General features: G+C 42.5%; 1 protein-coding gene across 1 annotated transcript in view; it reads right to left on the bottom strand.

Annotated features, from left to right (window-relative positions):
* ZSWIM5 (zinc finger SWIM-type containing 5) overlaps positions 1–18,772 on the bottom strand; it is a 111,619-nt gene that overhangs the window by 23,258 nt on the left and 69,589 nt on the right. Inside the window, exons 3-4 of the mRNA XM_084786543.1 lie at positions 11,789–11,937; positions 8,214–8,364 (exon numbers count right to left, since the gene is read on the bottom strand). Coding sequence (XP_084642669.1) covers positions 8,214–8,364; positions 11,789–11,937 — 300 coding nt within the window. The remainder of the gene's footprint in view (positions 1–8,213; positions 8,365–11,788; positions 11,938–18,772) is intronic.

The following is an 18,772-nucleotide window of genomic DNA, read 5'->3' as shown; positions in this document are numbered from 1 at the left end:
GGCACAAAGAAAAGCTGAAACAGCCTCTTTTGGGAAAAAAAAAAAAGAGGGGGGAGGGTTAATCCATACTCAACTGCACAGCCAGAGATAGAGGAGGAGTGGCCTGGGATTCCAAAATCACCATCGGTTTCCCCGGTAACCGTACAGCACGCACCTGCTAATAGTGTGGATCATAATTACGACAAAATCGGGCGGTGTCCTACAGAATGATAGACCTGAGGTGTTTTAAAGGGGTTGTACTTTGCTACGGCGTGCATTCACCTTATGCAAAACAAATTCTAAGTAACTGGGCTACTCAAAATAGAATTAGTCTCCAAGACCGGAAGGGGCTGGTAACCGCTGTGCTAGGAGCTGGTCAGCAGTTACAGTGGTTAATGTGGTAGAGAGAAGAAGCCGAGAATACTGAACAGTGAAACCGAGCAAGGGAAATGAGTACTGTAAAGGATCAGTTGCCAGGTGAAGGGTGGTGCTCTTAACTCACAAGGACAGATTCAATTTGATGATGATGCTATAGGACAATGTTGTTTTAGTGGCTTTAAGAACTCGGGACTAAGTTGAGGAGCCCAGGAAAAGGTCCATCTTATTATCTACTAAGATTATACAAGGCTCTGGAGAAGCCTTCACTGTTTGTTTGTTTTTTTAACAAAGATCGGTCTCAGCTGTGAACAAATCCATATCAGACCCTGACTCAAGGCAGGTTGGTTATTTTTGTTTTTTGTTTTTGTTTTTTTGAGACAAGGTTTCTCTGTGTAGCCTTGGCTGTCGTGTACTAACTTTGTAGACTGGGCTGGCCTCGAACTTTCAGCGATCCGCCTGCCTCTCTGCCTCCCGAGTGCTGGGATTAAAGGTGTGTGCCACCACCGCCCGGCTTCAAGGCAGGTATTGATAGAGACCCTCGCATTTGAGAATGTGAATACTGAGTGTGAAAGAGTTATTAGACCAGTAAAGGCACAGGCAGTGTCAATGGACGAGTGGATAGAGACTCAACCAATACTGGGCCTCACAAGTGCCATGCTAATATCATAGGACAAGCTATTGTTAAAGGTCTCTAGTACTCAGAATGCCTGCCTCACCAACTGTGAGAAATGTAGTCATTTACAAAGGGACTTTGACCAAGCTGCTTAAGGTCTCAAAATTTAAAACTCCTGGTACGTTAACTGTAAGAAATACAGAACTTTCCGCTGAAAAGTGAATGTGCCTTTTCTGGGGCAATGGTTTTTCTAAATATCAAACAAAAAGAATACTTTCCCAGGCCGTGCAAGGGATACCAGTGGACACATGAGTATAGGTCCAAGAGAGATGTCCAAGGCAATCTCTTGCTTTTAAGAAACTAAATGGAGGGTGTGGGGACTAGCAGCTGGAGGCCCCACGGGGGGGGGGGGGGGGGGGAAGGAGCCATTTCCTCCTTGTCAGCCAGGACATAACAAGCAGGCAGAAAACAACAACTAAAGATTGCTGATCTCATGCATGCTACTTAGTAGGAAGTGCTGCTCTAGACTTGGCCACCCATAAATCTCTTACCCTAACTCCAAAAGCTCAGTGTTATAAAATAATTACTGTTGTTTATGGACCTTTGACCTCAGGGACAGTAGGGATGATCTTGGGAAGGAGTGGATTGACTTCCCGAGGATTCACTGTGTATCCAAGAATTATATATGGGGATTTCAAAGAAGTAGAAATTATGGCCTATGTAAAAGAAGAGATGCAAATTAACACAGGTGATGGGATTTCTCAGCTGCCACTGTTTCCCTGCATTAAAGACAAAGCCAGTAGAAAGAACAGGAGGGTTTCAAAGTGCTGGAAAATGTGTGTTCTGGCAAACAGTGGTTAATGATCAGAGGTCAAAATTAAACTTACAAATGAATGTTGTTAAAATAGAAGGTTTGGTGGATTCAGCAACTGATGTGACTCATTTCCTAAAAATCTTAGAATTCAGAAGGGCCACTTCAAAAGTTTCATACCCAGTTTTTAGGAACTGGGAAGTTATCTCAGATAAAACAAGTGTGTTACGGGTTAAATATGTGGGACTGGAAGGTCAAAAAAGAAAGTTAAAGCCCTATGTGGCTGACATATCCATAAATTTATGGGGAAGGGATCTTTTTCTTTTCTCTTTAAAATTTATTCATTTTTATTTTATGTGCATTGGTGCCTTGCCTGCATGTATGTCTGAATGAGGGTGTCAGATCTTGGAGTTATAGACAGTTGTGAGCTGCCTTGTGGGTGCTGGGAATTGAACCCGGATCCTTTGGAAGAGCAGTCAGTGCTCTCAACCACTGAGCCATCTCTCCAGCCCCAGGGAAGGGATCTTTTTCAACAGTGGGATACTCAGATTAATATTTCTGCAATCGTAGAGACAGCTCATGATGAAATTAGTGGTAAAATGTTAGATGCTCCTGAAGAAGGAATTGATATATGTCATCAAAAACTACTATAAAGGTTAACTTTTATTCTCCTGGCTTAATTGTTGTCTTGGAGGCTTACTGTCACCTAGGCCTAGTCCTGGAAACTTCTAGCCTTTATACAATCTATCCTAGACCTGGAATGTTTTCAGCTTCTGAGACTCACTGCTTAATAAGCTCACCCTTTCTTGTTCTTTCTGAGCTCTGGGCTGGCTGGTTCAACTCAGCTGTTCTGGCTCAAACTCTTCTCCCGGCTGATTTACTTAATCTGGCTTCTCTCGGCCTGGAATTGCTCTGCTTGGCCTCAGACTAGCTCAGCTCTAATCTTCTGGCTTCTCATTTTCTGGCTCATTCCAGTTTTTACCCGAGTTCTCTCTTTGCAACCCATCTCTCTATTACTGTCCTGGTAAAAACTGCTTCCTTCCTCTGTAAAACTGCCTCTTAAGTAGCTGCCCTTTCCTCTCTTCTCATGAGAGTTGGGCATATCCTATTCTGTCAAATCTTCTCTGATTTGTCCCCTTTTCTGCCACTCAATTAGACATCACTTTCAAACATGGGTGCTTCCATTTACAAACTAACAGTACCTTTCTTTGGGATTAAAGGCATGTACTACCACGCCTGGACATACACTTTTCTTTACCTGATACTTTCTCTATACCTGGCTAGCCTTGAACTCAGATCTGTTTGCCTCTGTCTCCTGGATTAAAGGCATGTTTGTATTCCAGCCCCACCACACAGACCTAGACATTTGGATGTGATTTCTTGCCAGAAAAGCCATGTTCTGAATTAACATTCCTCTACAATCCTAAGCTGTTCCAGTTGTCCAAACACAGGACATCACAAGGATTGAGTTTCTAAATTTATGGTGGGGGGGGGGGCAGAGAGCACTGCTGAAATATCAATGACCCTACCTTAAAATGGTTGACTGGTAAGCCTGTAAGGTTAGATCAATGGCCCTTAACTAAGGGAAAATTACAGACACTTGAGCAGCCGGTACAAGAGCAGCTAGAGGTTCAATATGTAGAAGAGTCTACCAACCCATGGAATTCTCCTGCATTTGTTATATTAAAAAAAAAAATCAGGAAAATGAAGAATGTTAGCAGATTTAAGAGTGATAAATAGAGTAATTCAGTCAATGTGTCCATTACTGCCTGGAATTCCTTTACCTTCTTTATTACTTAAGCTATGGCATATGACAGTTATTTATTTAAAGGACTGCTTTTTTTTTTTAATCTCTTTGCATGAGCAGGATAGGGAAAGGTTTGCTTTCACAGTACCTACTTATAATAACGGTGGACCAATTAAAAAATCAGTGGAAAGTTCTTCTGCAAAGAATGTTAACTTTATGCAATATTTTGTGCAACAACTGTGAGAAATAATTCATAGGCGATATCCTTAATCCATTATCTATCATTACATGGATGATATCTTGTTGACTGATTCTGATACAGATACTTTTTAGAGAAAATATTTAAGGAAACAAAGGATTCTGCCATGCTAGAGGTTACAGATTACTCCTGAAAAACTGTGGAGAGAAGACTATTAACTATCTGGGTTATAAAAAAAAAAATCAAAATAAAATTCAAACACAAAAGGTACAGATTAGAAGAAATAAATTGTGAACTCTTAACAATTTTCAAAAATTGAGAGACATTAATTGGCTATGATCTACCACTGGGTTAACTACTCAAGAGTTGAATAATTTGTTTCAAACATTACAAGGAGATTCAGACTTAAACAGCCCAAGATGGTTAACAGATGAAGCAGAGAGATTTAAATTTGGTAGAACAGAGACTGTGAAATACATATGGATCGAATAGATCCCAAATTTACTTTTATTTTGGTTATTTTACCTTCAACTCATTCTCCTACTGAGCTCATTATGGAAAAGGAAGATAGTATTATAAAAGGAATTTTCTTAGTACATAAACAAAGTAAAAAATTAATGACTTACAAGGAAACAGATTTGCTTTTTACTAATGCTGAGATTATGTCATTATGGAATCAATGAAAATTGGCAAAGAGGTTGTAGCAACTATTTGGGAGAAATTATCAATAAATATCCTAAAAACAGGCATCTTCAATTTATGTATATATAAAAAAACCTAAATTGGATTCTTCCATGTATTGTAAAGGAATGCTGATTCCTGAAGCATTTACATTCTATACGGATACAAATAAATTGGGAATGGCAGACTATAAATCAGACAAAATAAACAAAGTAATTCAATCTCTTAATATGGTTATTGACTCTTATTATGTAGAAAGAGTTGCTTAGCATTGAGAAACTGCTGAATTTATTCCTGATAGTTCAGAATTAACCTTGTTACTTATACAACTGCAACAAACAATTGGAAATGGAGACTATCCATTATACCTCACCCATACTTGGTCTTATTCAGGCTTGCCAGGTCCACTAGCACAAGGAATTGAAGAAATTGATCAGTCATTAATAGGAAATGTGTTAGAAGCCTCCAAATTTCACAAAAATGCGTTAACAGTAAAGGTTTAAGGAGAAAAAATTCTATCACTTGGCAACAAGCCAAGGAAATTATAAGAAAATGTCCTACTTATTCACTGTATAATTAAAACTCCATTATCCACTAGAAGTAACCCCAGAGATACCCAAAGAAATGAAATCTGGCAGATGGATGTGGTTCACATTGCAGATTTTGGAAAACCAATGTTTGTACATCATATCATTGATACATATTCAAAGTTTTAATTGGCAGCTGCTTTGAGTTCTGAAAAGGCTGATTCTGTAGTAACACATTTACTGGAAGAAATAGCTATTATGGGATACCTGTACAAATTAAGTCTGACAATGTCCCTGATTGTCTCCAGGAAGATGAAACAATTCTTTGTATATTACAATATAAAGCACACTATATGTATACCACACATTCCTACAGGACAAAAAGTTGGAGAAAGATCTAGTTGTACCTTAAAAAAACACTTGTGAAGCTGGGTGCAGTGGCATATTCTTGTAATCCCAGCACTCAGGGAGGCAGTGGCAGGGTCTCTCTGTGTAGCCCTGGCTGTCCTGGACTCGCTTTGTAGACCAGGCTGGCCTTGAACTCACAGCGATCCACCTGCCTCTGCCTCCCAAATGTAAATGGTGCTTTGTTAACTTTAAATTTCCTGAGTGTTAATGAAAAAGAAACAACAGCAGCCAAGAGAGAGAGAGACATTGGGTTACAGAAGAAGACTGGGGAGTTAAATCCGCCTATAAACTATGAGGATGTGTTAGCATCAGAATGGAAGCCTGTGAAAGTTTTGTCTTGGGAACACGGGTTTGCTTATGTTTTGTCTTGGGAACATGGGTTTGCTTATGTTTCCGGAGGAAATGGAAATCTGTGGACACCATCAGAACTTATAAAGATTAGAACTGACCGGGAGAGGCCTCCTGAGAGCCATGACTACCAACCCCCAAAAAAGTGTTTAGTTTATTTAAAGTTTCTCTTTGTAATTTTTCACTAAACATGGCACAATTAACGACGTAAAACAAAAAGGGAGATCAAGGAAGAGATAGGAGCTGTTTCTCTGGCCACTTCACTCTCTTTTTCAAGGAAATTAGGTTCTTCTCAAGACGGGCTGTGTGGCTGTGTAAGACACCTTCTCGGTCTCCAGTTGGCAATAAGCAGAAATGAAGTCATTTCCCCCCCATTTAGATTTACTTAGGCTTTGCTAAATTCAGGCTAGTTGGCCTTGAATTCCCCCTCCCCCTGACCTAGTCTCCCAAATGCTGGAATCACAACCACCGTGCCCAGTAATGTAATTAATGTTTCTTAACTTAATCGTGAATGGGGATTTCATAGCCTTTTCTAAAAAATACATTATTATTATTTATTTACATGTACATGTGTGTAATGTCTCTACATGTGCTTGTGCCTGAGGTAAGAGGCATCCCCTGGATGCTTACAAGTAGTTGTGAGCTGCCTGACATGGAAATGAACTCAAGTCCTCTGTAAGAACAATACAAGTTCTTAACCACTGAGCCTATGTCTCCAGCCCCAGATTTCACAACCTATTAAAGTGTAACAGGAGTTTTTTTGCAAATAGAAATGTCTTAAAGGCCACCTAGCCTTAATTTCAGACACTAATTGAAGATGAAAATTGTTTATATTGTTTCAATTCTTTTTTTTTTTTTTTTTTTGAGACAGGGTTTCTCTGTGTAGCCTTGGCTGTCCTGGACTCACTTTGTAGACCAGGCTGGCCTCGAACTCACAGCGATCCTCCTGCCTCTGCCTCCCGAGTGCTGGGATTAAAGGCGTGCACCACCATGCCTGGCTTATATTGGTTCAATTCTTAATTTTAAAAAATGTACTTATTTATTTATTTTTATTTTATCTGCATTGGTGTTTTGTCTGCATGTATGTCTGTGCGACAGTTGTGAGCTGCCGTGTGGGTGCTGGGAATTGAAACCCGGTCCTCTGGAAGTGCAGTCAGTGTTCTTAACCACCAAGCCATCTCTCCAGCCCCAATTCTTAATTTTTTAAATTTAAAATTATATTTGTTTATATTAATTTGTTTTCTTACTTTTTGGGACAAGAGCTCAGGTTATAGTTATAGCTGGCCTCGAACTCTCTTTGTAGACCACGCTGGCTTTAAACTCTAGAGATCAGCTTGCTTCTGCCTCTTGAATGCTAGGATTAAAAGTTTGCCATCATGCCTGGCTTCCCATAAAGCCCAGAAAAAGAAAAACAATAGTAGAGTAGAAGGTCAAAGATTAAGCACTTGGGACCCTCACACCTGAGTGGTCTGGCTGGGCATGATACAGAGAGGAGACTCACAGAATGCGGCAAAAGTGAGGCTAAGATTGTTTTTTTTTTTTTTTTTGAGACAGGGTCTCTCTGTGTAGCCTTGGCTGCCCTGGACTCGCTTTGTAGACCAGGCTGGCCTCAAACTCACAGTGATCCGCCTGCCTCTGCCTCCCGAGTGCTGGGATTAAAGGTGTGCGCCACCACTGCCCGGCTGGTTTTGTTTTTTTAAAGACAGGTTTAATATAGGCCAAGTGGCCCGGAACTCACTAAGTACCCGACGTTGGTCTTGAATTCCTGTTACTCCTTTGTGTGCCAGTTGACCTGGCTTTATGCAGTGCTGGGGATTGAACCCTGGGCCTTGTACATGGTAGGGAAGCAGTCTACCAGCTAAGCTAAATCCCCAGATCCCGAGGCTAAGGACTAGGTTAGGAACTGGGTCATTGTATAGCCTCATGGGGAAAAAGAAAAAGCCAGTTCCTGAATTGTTTTTACAAAATAGACTTATCCTTATAGTAATAGTGGAAGATCAGAGAGAGTGTGATATTTCTTTTTTCTTTTCCTTTTTTTGTTTTTTTTTTTCAAGACAGGGTTTCTCTGTGTAGCCTTGACTGTCCTGGACTCACTTTGTAGACCAGGCTGGCCTCAAACTCACATCGATCCTCCTGCCTCTGCCTCCCAAGTGTTGGGATTAAAAGTGTGCGCCACCACCGCCCAGCTGATATTTCTTGTTTAACTAATTGTGTGCTTCATCTGTGGCTTGATTAATACCTTTTTTTTTTTAAATAAAAGAGAGGGAGCTATGCAACTGAAGCCAAGTGAAGAGGTTTTCTTTCAGCAATGGCTTCGATGTAGGTAACATGTCAGAATCCCTAACAGGAAAGCACACTACTATAGAAGTTGAGATTAGGAAGTTTTATGTAGAACCTAAAATGTTTCCCCAGCCAGAATTAGCAGGAGCCACGCAAACACTGACAGCGCAGGTTCACTAACACAGGTGTTGGAGAGCAAGCTGATAGGATACAGCGCGTGTGAGGGATAGGGAGGGACTTACCTAGCTCATCCCAGAGCTGCCTGCACTTGTCTGTCATGCTTGTTCCTTGCTGCCTCCAGAGTGTGAGGCGTGGATCAGCCATAAATTGCTCAGTTATAAGTGTCAGCATCCTGGCTCCATTGGAATCCCTCATCCGAAGCATCTCCCGAACCTGAGACATAAGGAGGGGCAAGTGGTCGGTAACTGCACGGCATAGAGAAGAAGGCAAAGGATGGAGAGTGGTAGAGAACACGATGTGCTTGTGCAGCGTATTTAGATAAGAAAGAAAGCCTCTCAACTCTGTACGTGAAATTCCTACAGACATCAAGAAAGCCCCTTATATACAATAAGATGCCTCTTCAAACACACTAGGTTGGCTGGGATAAAAGGCCAACTACAGTATTGGCCTAGACGTAAAGAAGCCAGAACCCATATGCTGCTGGTGGGACTATAAACTGAGGCAGCAACCTTGGAAAATCATCTGCGTCGGACTTGTATAAGAATATTAATAGCAGCATTTACTTAAGAGTAGCCAAATGCAATCCAAGTGTCTACCCTCAGACAAAGGATAAACAAAACAGACGATAAACTTTTAAAATATCAGACTAAGATGTGAAAGAAGTCAGTCACAGCACGCACACACACACACACACACACACACACACACACACACACACACACACACACACACACCCCTATTGTTTGAAGGTCCAGAAGAGGGGAAGTTAAAGAGGCAGAAAGTGGACTAGCGGTTTCTGAGAGCTGCGGTGGGTAGGTGGACATGGGAGATGAGAGAGAGTGTTAGTGTGGATGTGAGGCTGTTATATGCTCTAGTTACTCTGTGCTGAATCAACAGTACCGTTAGGCAGTGCCTCGCCCAGACTAACTCCATTTTATACAACAGCAGTTTGGTCCGTGTTGAGCGCTAATGCTGATGCAGAAGAGCTCCATTTCTTATTTGTGCAAGTAAACAGCGACCATCTGCCCAGCACAAACCAGGGGCACATGCTGATACAACAACTCATTCGTGCAGAATATTACCACCCATGAGCTTATCAAATTAGGAACACATGGATTGACTGCATCGAAACCGTGTCAAAAAGAAAAAAAGAAAGAAAGAAAGAAAGAAAGAAAGAAAGAAAAGCAGGCCATGAACTTACTGAACACACCAGTTACCAATAGATGATGCAGTCTCCTTACCTGGGTCATATAAAAGGAGGGACACCTAATAACGGGGTACAGGGTCACCTGCCAACCCAGCACACCACACGGCGATCAGTAGGCGACTGGGCTTGCGCTCAGCATGACCCCTCTGCTTGAAGCCTGCTTACCCTGCTGCTCTCCCATCTGGCTCTCCATCTCAGAGCAGTTCTGTGGCTGGGCTCTCATGTCAGTATCTTCATATGTGTGTACCTTACATGCACACGTATGTAGGCTTGCGTGGAAGTGAGAGGATGACCGTGAGTGTCGTTCCTCAGGGACGCTTCATCCTTTGTTTCCTCTCTCAGTGGCCTGAACCCACGAACCAACGAACTCCAAGGATCTTTCCACGTCCCATTTTACCTGCGCTGGAGGTGCAGTTTACAAACTGAACTGTCTTCCCACCCCCTCACATTAATATTTTATCTAACCCCCTTGAGTGACTCTTTCTACATGTCTGTTCTCTACACATACATATATAAATAGATAAACGATGGATAGATGATAGTGTGTGTGTGTATGTATAAAACTAGGATGATATATAATGTGTGATCTTAGGACTAATATTAGTTAATTAAGGTTGAAATTAAAGAAACTATGGGACCAGTCACACAGCTCAGCAGATAAAGATGCTCTATTCTCAAGCCTGAGGACTGAGTTTAATCCTTGGGACCCAGGGAAAGGGGGAAACAGAGAACAGAGTCCACACAGTTATGCTCTGGGAACTATACTCATGTCATGCCATTATATCCTTCCCCCAAAATACATTGTAAAAAACCCTGTGACTATAATGTGAAATCAGTAGTAGTTGGTAAATCAAGACCAACAAAACTGACATCACCTCTGAATTTATTGTTTTCTTAATAAATTTGGTGTTGTAGAAAGACAAACATCTTGGTTTGCTGTAGTGAGAACTTTAAAATTTTAATTTCTTTTAAAAAATACAGTAATAGGTCAGTCGTGGTGGTGCATACCTTTAATCTCAGCACTCAGGAGGCCAGCCAGGTCTACAAAGTGAGTCTAGGATAGCCAAGGCTACACAGAGAAACCCTGTCTCAAAACAAACAAATAAACAAACAAAAACAAAAAACAAAAAACAAAAACCCAAACCAAACTAAAACAAACAAGAAACACAGAAACAGTGTCAACTATGTTTTTGTTTTAATCCCAGCTGCAGGGATGTGAGGCTGCTTCCCAGCAGCTGGCTATGGTTTGCCTCGTGTTCTAGCAGAAGTGTGGTTTTGCCAGCTGCAGATAGTTCCTGCAATGGTGTGACATTCGGAATTCTGGGGACTTTTCAGAGGGTACATAAATGATAGGGCCCTGAGAGGCACGGTGGGTTGTTAGTGGGTAGTTGTAGTTTTAGTTAGTTGTTGTTGGTTTGGTTTGTTAAGTAGCTGTGTACTAGCACGAAACAAGAAGAAATGAGATTATCCTGACAGTGAGGATCAAGCTCCCCCAGGAACTCAACACCCCTAATCAGCAGGGAGGCGTCTAATGATGACATCACCCCTTTCTGACCTTTGACTTTATTCAGGGATCTCTTTCTTTTCTTTTCTGTCCTCCCTCCCTCCCTCTCTCTCTCTCTCCCTTCCCCTCCTTCCCTCCTCCCCTCTCTCATCTAGTTAGGAGGTTGAAAGGGTGGAAGAAAAACTGGTGGAGAAAGGTGGAAGAAAGAAGAGCCCACGACGTAGCAAATGCAGGCTGCAGTGCTTTTTTGAAGCAGCTTACTTATGACGGGTAGGTAAGGGCATGAAGTTTCTTTCCAAGGTGATGAGAATGTTAACTGTGGTGACAACTATACTATGCCTCTGTGAATATACCAACACCCTCCCTGTAAAACTCACTGGACTGTACACTTGAGTCTTGCACGCGCTAGGCAGGTGTTCTGCCTCAGACCTGTATCTCCAGCCAAAATTGTACTGGTTAGCTGGATAAATTATATATATATATATAAAATCAGGAAAGTTGTTAATGAAAAGAAAGAGAGAAAACAAACAAACAACAAAAACTAATCCAGCTTGCCCACCATGGACACCGCCAGTTTCAAAACAGTCTCTTCTGGAACACTGTTGAAACGCTAGTCTCTGAAGCGTCATCAGGCAGCTTTTGGTTCACAGCAAAGAGAAGACAGTTCCTTGGCTCATTCAGAGAGTGAAGCAGAAAGAACAGACTACCACAGGGAGGCAGCTGGGCTCCATGGATTCGCCTCATTATGAGGCTCTGCTTATCCTTACCTCCTGCTAGGTTGTAAGCACTCAGTGTAGCTATGTGAAGTAAGCTAGGCACACCAGAAGGCAGAAGTGTAGTAGCCCAATTTCCTTAACATCTGGAAGGAAGGAAGGAAGGAAGGAAGGAAGGAAAGGAGGGAAGATAAAGGAGGCCTTTTTATTTACCTTGGCAAACATTGAATTGAGCTGCTTTCCAGAGCCATAGTAACCTCCCTGAGAGAGGAAGAGCTTCACTTGTTCTTTCACCTGGTCTTCATCCAAGTGCCAACAGTTCTCATCGTCGATGCTGGCCCCCGCTGTGGGGTCAGGGGCGCCTGTGAGGATGGCAACGGTGGCACATTGTGAGCATATAGATACATAAAGCCAGTGCTTTGCAACTGTGTGGGACCTTGGAAATGTAAGATGCATCTATTTTACATTCACAGACGTCACAGTTGTAGCTTTCTAAGACCTATGACTACTGAGAAGCCTAGAACGAAATACCTATATTCTGTTGGGCGGTGGTGACACATGCCCTTAGTCCCAGCACTTGGGAGGCCAAGGTGGATGGATCTGAGTTTAAGGCCAGCCTGGCCTACAGAGCAAGTTCCAGGACAGCCAGGGTTACACAGAAAAACCCTGACTCAAAACAAAACAAACCCAAACAAACAAAAAAGGAATGAATATACATGTGCTACTGTTAAGTATACATTTAGCCTCTGTCCTATATTTTATGGCATATAGTTATTTTTAGAAGATTTTCAACTTATATGTATGGGTATTTTGCCTTATGTATGTATGTATGTATGTATGTATGTATGTATGTATGTGCATTACATGTATGTGCAGTGCCTGAGGAAGATAGAAGAGGATGTCAAATCCTCTGGAACTAGGGTTACAACAGGTTGTTACAACAGGTTCCACAATGGGAGTGTGGAAGTCAAACCCAGGTTTTCTCTTGAGCAACAAGTATTCTTAACTGCTGAGCCGTATCTCCAGGCACGCAACTTTTGAAGTCCTTGGAATTTTCAAAGCGGTGTCTTTCTGTGTGCTAATGTTGCTGACGACAGTTGTGACAAGCTAGACATCTTAGGAATGGCTCTGCCCACCCGAGGTAGAGAGTTAAGACATTTAGTCCCAAGTGTCAACCTCTAATGAGGAGAGAGAAGAGTCCTGAAGGTTAAATTGCCCACCAACAGCCAATGATATAATCAATCATATCTATGTAATAATGACAGTTCCAATAAGCAAAACTAAACCAAACCCAAGAGCACTATACTTGGAGAAAGGATGGAGCCATGGCCTCTTGTATCATATGCTTTGCCCTCTGTGTTTGCCAGTTGTACCTTCTGTAATATAAAGAACCTGCGCCCAGGCGTGGTAGCACACGCCTGTACTCCTAGCACTCAGGGAGACAGAGGCAGGTGGATCTCTTTGAGTTCGAGGCCAGGTTGGTCCAGGACAGGCAAGGCTACACAGGGAGACCTTGTCTCAGAAGACAAAATAGAGTAAAGAATGTGCAAACCTAAGTAAAAGGCTTCCCTGATTCTGTGAACATCATGAGAAGACAGGCTGGCAGAAGTAGGGAATAGTTCCGGAGACAGAGCCTTCAACATGTAGTCTTAAACCGTCTCCAGGCAGTTAACTGTATCAGAGGACATGTTGGAGTCTGCTGTGGATTGGTAGGTTGGTATGCAGAGAAAAAATTCCCAAATAGTTGATCATAGAGGCATTCTATGATACATTCTAAGGGTATGGGGGGGTGGGTGGAAATGAGTTTGTTTCTGGTCTATATCTTCAAAACACAGGAGGGAAAAATCAGAACATTTCCTCTACTAGGAAAGTAGTATTTATTAACTTTGCTTTGCTCCTCTGTCAAGCTCAAATCTGTATTAACATACGTATATTATTTTTAAAACTAAAAATATTTTTTAGAAACTAAAACTATATTTTTAGCTAGGTATGGTAATGTAAGCCGCTGGAGGTGGGAGGGTGGCCATGCCCTGCCCTACAGGAAAAGGAAGGATGGAAGGAAGAGCCCACCCAAGATCAGGCCACATAATCCCTCTAATCCCTGGAAAGCTCTGCTCCCCCAAAACCTCATACAAAGCCTGCCCTCTGCTGAGTGCACTGCTGCTTCTTGCTGGTCCCAGCAGAGGCAGCCATCTTCCTGTATTTTGCCCTCCCAATAAATGCCCTGTGTGAGACCTGTTGTGCGGTGTGACTCTGTGGTGTTCCTTGGCTCCCAGCTCCCCGGATATGGTTCCCCTCTTAGCTGAGCATGTATAATGGTGGCACATATGTGATCCCCAGCACTCAGGAGGTGGAAGCAGAAGGACCAAGATCCATAGTGAATTACATAGTGAATTTAAGGACAGCCTGTGTTATCTTGCTTTGTTTTGTTTTTCAAGACAGGGTTTCTCTGTGTATCAAACATCCCTGGCTGTCATGGACTTGCTTTATAGACCAGGCTGGCCTTGAACTCACAGACATCTTCCTGCCTCTGCCTGCTGAGTGTTGGGATTAAAGGCGTGCGCCATCATGCCCAGCTTTAGATGATTTTTTTCCCCCGAGACAGGGTTTCTGTGTAACCTTGGCTGTCATGGACTCACTTTGTAGACCAGGCTGGCTTTGAAATCACGAAGATCTGCCTACCTCTGTAGAGTGCTGGGATTATAGGCATGAGCCACCACACCTGGTTTTGGATGAGTAATTTATTAGCATAGCACTGGTAACTGTTAGGGTAATTTTGGACACGTTTGTGGAATGTTTTGGAGCCGAATCTGTAGCTCAGCAGAGACAGAACTGAGATAAATTAGGTTAAGCGAAGGACTGGGGTTCTGGGTACTTTGGGGCTAAGGACTGAGGAAAGAGTAACAACAGTGGTCTAGCAGCAGAGCAGAGGCAGCGGGGCCAATTGTCATCTTCGGTGTCTCAATTAGATGAAAAGCAGATTTAGGAGCCTGCCCAAGAGGAGGGCTGGCCTTAGTCAGCTGGATGGAAGTGCGGAATGATAGGTTCTCCTGGGATTCCAGGAGGTCTGAATAAAAGCAGAGAACACTCTGGATCCACATGGTCATAGCAGCTGTGGAAGAAATCAGGCACTTAGAAAAATATCTAGTGCAGTTCTACAGAATGATGTGCTAGGCCAGGGCTAGGTCACTGCAAAGGAAAGAGAAGAGAGTCAGTCAACATTTAGGTAAGATACAACAGAATCAGTGTGGCTTGTAAGACTAATTACAGTCATCTGAAGAAAGCATGAAATGGCAAGAGACCCCAGAGAAAGTGTGTGTGTGTGTGTAACAAGCTATCTTCCTATGTTGACAAGGCTAGCTTCAATTCCATGATGTAGACAAGGTTAGCCCTGAACTCTGGATCTTCCTTCCTTGGCCTCCCAAGTACTGGGAGCATCATGCTTAGCACCATGGACTATTTCATGAGACAGTATCATTTGTTTTTTTTAAAAAAGACTTATTTATGTAGATGGGTGTTTTGTCTGCATATCAGAAGGGGTCTGTATGAATAACTCCAGTTATACGGGACTACAGTTATCGATGGTTGGGAGCTACCATGTGTGTTCTGGGAATTGAACCTGGGTCTTCTGGAAGTGCAGCCAGCGCTCTTAACCACTGATCGTCTCTCCAACCCCAACAATTTCACTTATTAAACAAACATTTAGCCAGATGCAGTGACACATGCCTCTAATCCCAGCAGCTGTGAGGCTCTGGAAGGAGGGCCCCTTTGTTCACGAGTTCTGGCTGGAGCAATATAGTGAGATCTTATTTCAAAACAGAGCAGAACAGAGCTAAGCCAATAACCAGTTTTTACCAAGAACCTGATAGCAGAATGTGTGGCAAATGCTAATATTTAGTGAAAAACAAAACTGATACAGCCCCTGTCCTCTTGGAGGCTTTTGACTAAGAGAGAGAGAGAGAGGGGTGGGGGGGAGAGAGAAAAAATATGAATGAATATGAATCTACTTTCCTGTTATGCTGGAGATTGAACCCAGACCAAAAACTACGTCCCCAGTTCTTTACACACACACTTCCACTTGGAAGGAGAGGCCATAGTAGGCTTAAAAACTCACACTGGAGGAGTGAATGGGAGACAGCCTGGCACAGCATGAGGGAAATGCTGAGTGTATTTTTTGTTCAAAGACAGTATGAAGTCATAAACTACGTGTACTTAAATACAGCTGTAATGGGAGAAGACATTCTCTTGAGGGAGATCATGTAAAAATGTAGGCAAAAGCCAGTTCATGTGTAGGCCAAAGAAATGTGGACTTCTTCCTAATAGTAAGAGGAGACCAAAGACCACGCCTTTAATCCCAGCGCTCGGGAGGCCGAGGCAGGCAGAACTCTTGGGTTCAAGACCAGCAGCCTGGTCTGCATAGTGAGTTCCAGGACAGACAGGACTACAGAGTGAGACCCTGTCTGAAAAACAAACAAGCAAAAGAAATGGCGTGACAATATCTGTAGTTATGGAAAAACTCACTAGGGATGGCTCTACAGAGCACAGAATAAAGGGGAACAATGTGGCAATCTAGGTAAAAGATCACAATGGTTTAATTTAGGGTTGAAGGTGCTATAGAAATGAAAATCATGAGTGTTTAAGAGGGTCAGATTTTTCAGTGGAATGCACGTGGAAAGAAAAGATGTCAGAGATGAATACAGGTGTGGCTCAGAGTCTCGAGCATAGTGCCCATCCTTGAGATGGTGAGTAAACAGAGGAATAAATGAGTTGAGGAAGTGCACTCCAGCCAGGGTGCAGCTCCGTGGTAGGCCACTCGCCTAACATACGGAAGGCCCTCAGTCCACCCCCTGGCACTGCCCAAAATTAAGAAGGTAAGAGAATGCAGATGATAAGCTCTTATCTGGACCCGGTGATTTTTGGGATGTCTCTGTGATATAAAAGGCAGGTGGATATATAAAGCTCACAAAAGCTGAACTGGGAAAACGAGTCTGTGAATCACGATACATGGGCAGCATCCAAAATAAAGGGGATGGCTGAAATTGTCTGTAGAGATCATATAAAATGAGCCAGTAAAAAAGATGAATAAAAAATGCCTACATTCTGGGCTGGAGAGATGGCTCAGAGATTAAGAGCACTGACTGCTTTTCCAGAGGTCCTGAGTTCAATGCCCAGCAACCACATGGTGGCTCATGACCATCTATAATGTGATCAAATGCCCTCTTCTGGCAGGCAGACGTACATGCAGGCAGAGCACTGTATACATAATAAATAAAAATTTAAAAAAGAAAAAAAAAAAAAAAAAAAAAAAGAAAAGAAATGCCCACATTCAAAAGTGATATGGAGGAGGAGAAATATTTGGGAGAAGTGAGCAGAGCCATTTCAATTAAGTCAGCAATACCTGGAGTTTACAAACCGGCTTTGTTAGCTGTCCACTAACTCTCAGTCCATACCTGTTGATTTAAATTTAAATACATTAAACTAATGTTCCTATATAGGTTTGTTGGTTTGGATATTTGAGCCTTCTCATAAAAAGAATGAGAATGAGGTGCGTTGTGGAGGTTTTGGTTTATATGTGAACATGTTTTTGTTTCAATCCCAGGTGTGGGATATGGGGCTGCTCCAGTTTGTCCACAGCTGATAGCTGCCTCCTGAGAGGGCATGTGATGTCTGTTAGCTGGGAATGACCTCATTCTGCGGTGTGGTCTTTGACAGTGGGCATAAAAGCCAGCTCCAAAGAGAGGCTGGGGGCTCCAAGAAAGAAGAAGGCTGCTGGTGCTACCCCCTGCTGCCCCTGATGGCTGCTGATGCAGCGTGAGTCAGAGATACCCTGAAACGAAGATGCCCCAAAACAGCAGGAAACAGCTAAGGAAAATTATGCCCCCTCTCCCCACTAACTTTCTTTATCCCCTGCCTGGTATTGGGGTGTTGGAAGGGGTGGGGGTAGAGTAAGAAGAGATTGAAGGAACCCAAAATATAAACAAAGTTGGTTAAAAGCACAGCAACAGAGGTAACTTACCTTTTTTCTAGTATTGGTAACAACTCAAAGTAAATGATACTTTAGTACGATAGGGATGGTCTAGGTTCTTCCTCGGGGTGATCAGAGAAGATAAAATGGAAGGAGTATCTTTGTTTGTTTTGTTTTGTTTTTGTTTTTGCTTTTGTTTTTTTGAGACAGAGTTTCTCTGTGTAGCCTTGGCTGTCCTGGACTCAATTTGTAGACCAGGCTGGCCTCGAACTCATAGAGATCTGCCTGCCTCTGCCTCCCTAAGTGCTGAGATTACAGGCATGTGCCACCATGCCCAGCTGCAAGGGGGTATCTTTTATAAATAATTTTTTAAAAGATTTATTTATTATGTATACAGTGTGCATCAGATCACATTATACATTCTAGATGGTTATGAGCCACCATGTGGTTGCTGAGAATTGAACTCAGGACCTCTGGAAGAGCAGTCAGTGCCCTTAATTGCTGAGCCATCTCTCCAGGCCCTTATAAATATTTTAATCAAGCCACAGGAAACACACAATTAAATAAGAAATATCACACCATCTATAATTTAAAAATTCTCTGATTGTCTATTATTAGGATAAGTTCACTTTGTAAAGCATTTCAGGAACTGGCTTTTTCTCATGAGGCTATACAATGACACATGCCCTAAGGGAGCGTTCAGGTCTGAGGGCCAGCCCCCTAACCCCCGTTCCTTGAGTAGGGGCTCATGTAGTGAAAGCTGGCTTTGAACTTGCTGTGAAGTGAGAGTGACCTTGAATTCTTGATCCTTTTCCTTCTACTTTCTAAGTGTTGGAATTGTAAGTGTGGCCACTGTACCTTTTGTTCTTAAATATCTTTTTGAATTATAGAAGTAGTATTTACTTACTATAAAAATTATACCAAAGCATTAAAAAAAAACCCACCAGTTATAGTTTACCACTATTAATGCCTGGGCCGTGGTGGTGCACACCTTTAATACCAGCATTCGGAGGCAGAGGCAGGAGGACCTCTGAGTTCAAGGCCAGGCTGGTCTATAGAGTGAGTTCCAATCCAGCAAGGGCTACACACAGAAACTTTGCCTCGAAAAATGGGAAAAGGAATAAAAGTTAACTAAATTCTACTTTTATCCTAGCTCTAGGAACTGAACTCAGGTCTTGAACATGCCAGGCCAAAGCTCTATCACTGACCTACTTCCTTAGATGTTAAATATT

The sequence above is a fragment of the Acomys minous genome (assembly GCF_964271855.1).
Source record: "Acomys minous genome assembly, chromosome: 6".
Taxonomy (NCBI): Eukaryota; Metazoa; Chordata; class Mammalia; order Rodentia; family Muridae; genus Acomys; species Acomys minous.
Note: the sequence above shows the minus strand (reverse complement) of the source record. Positions and strands in the feature narration are given on the sequence as shown.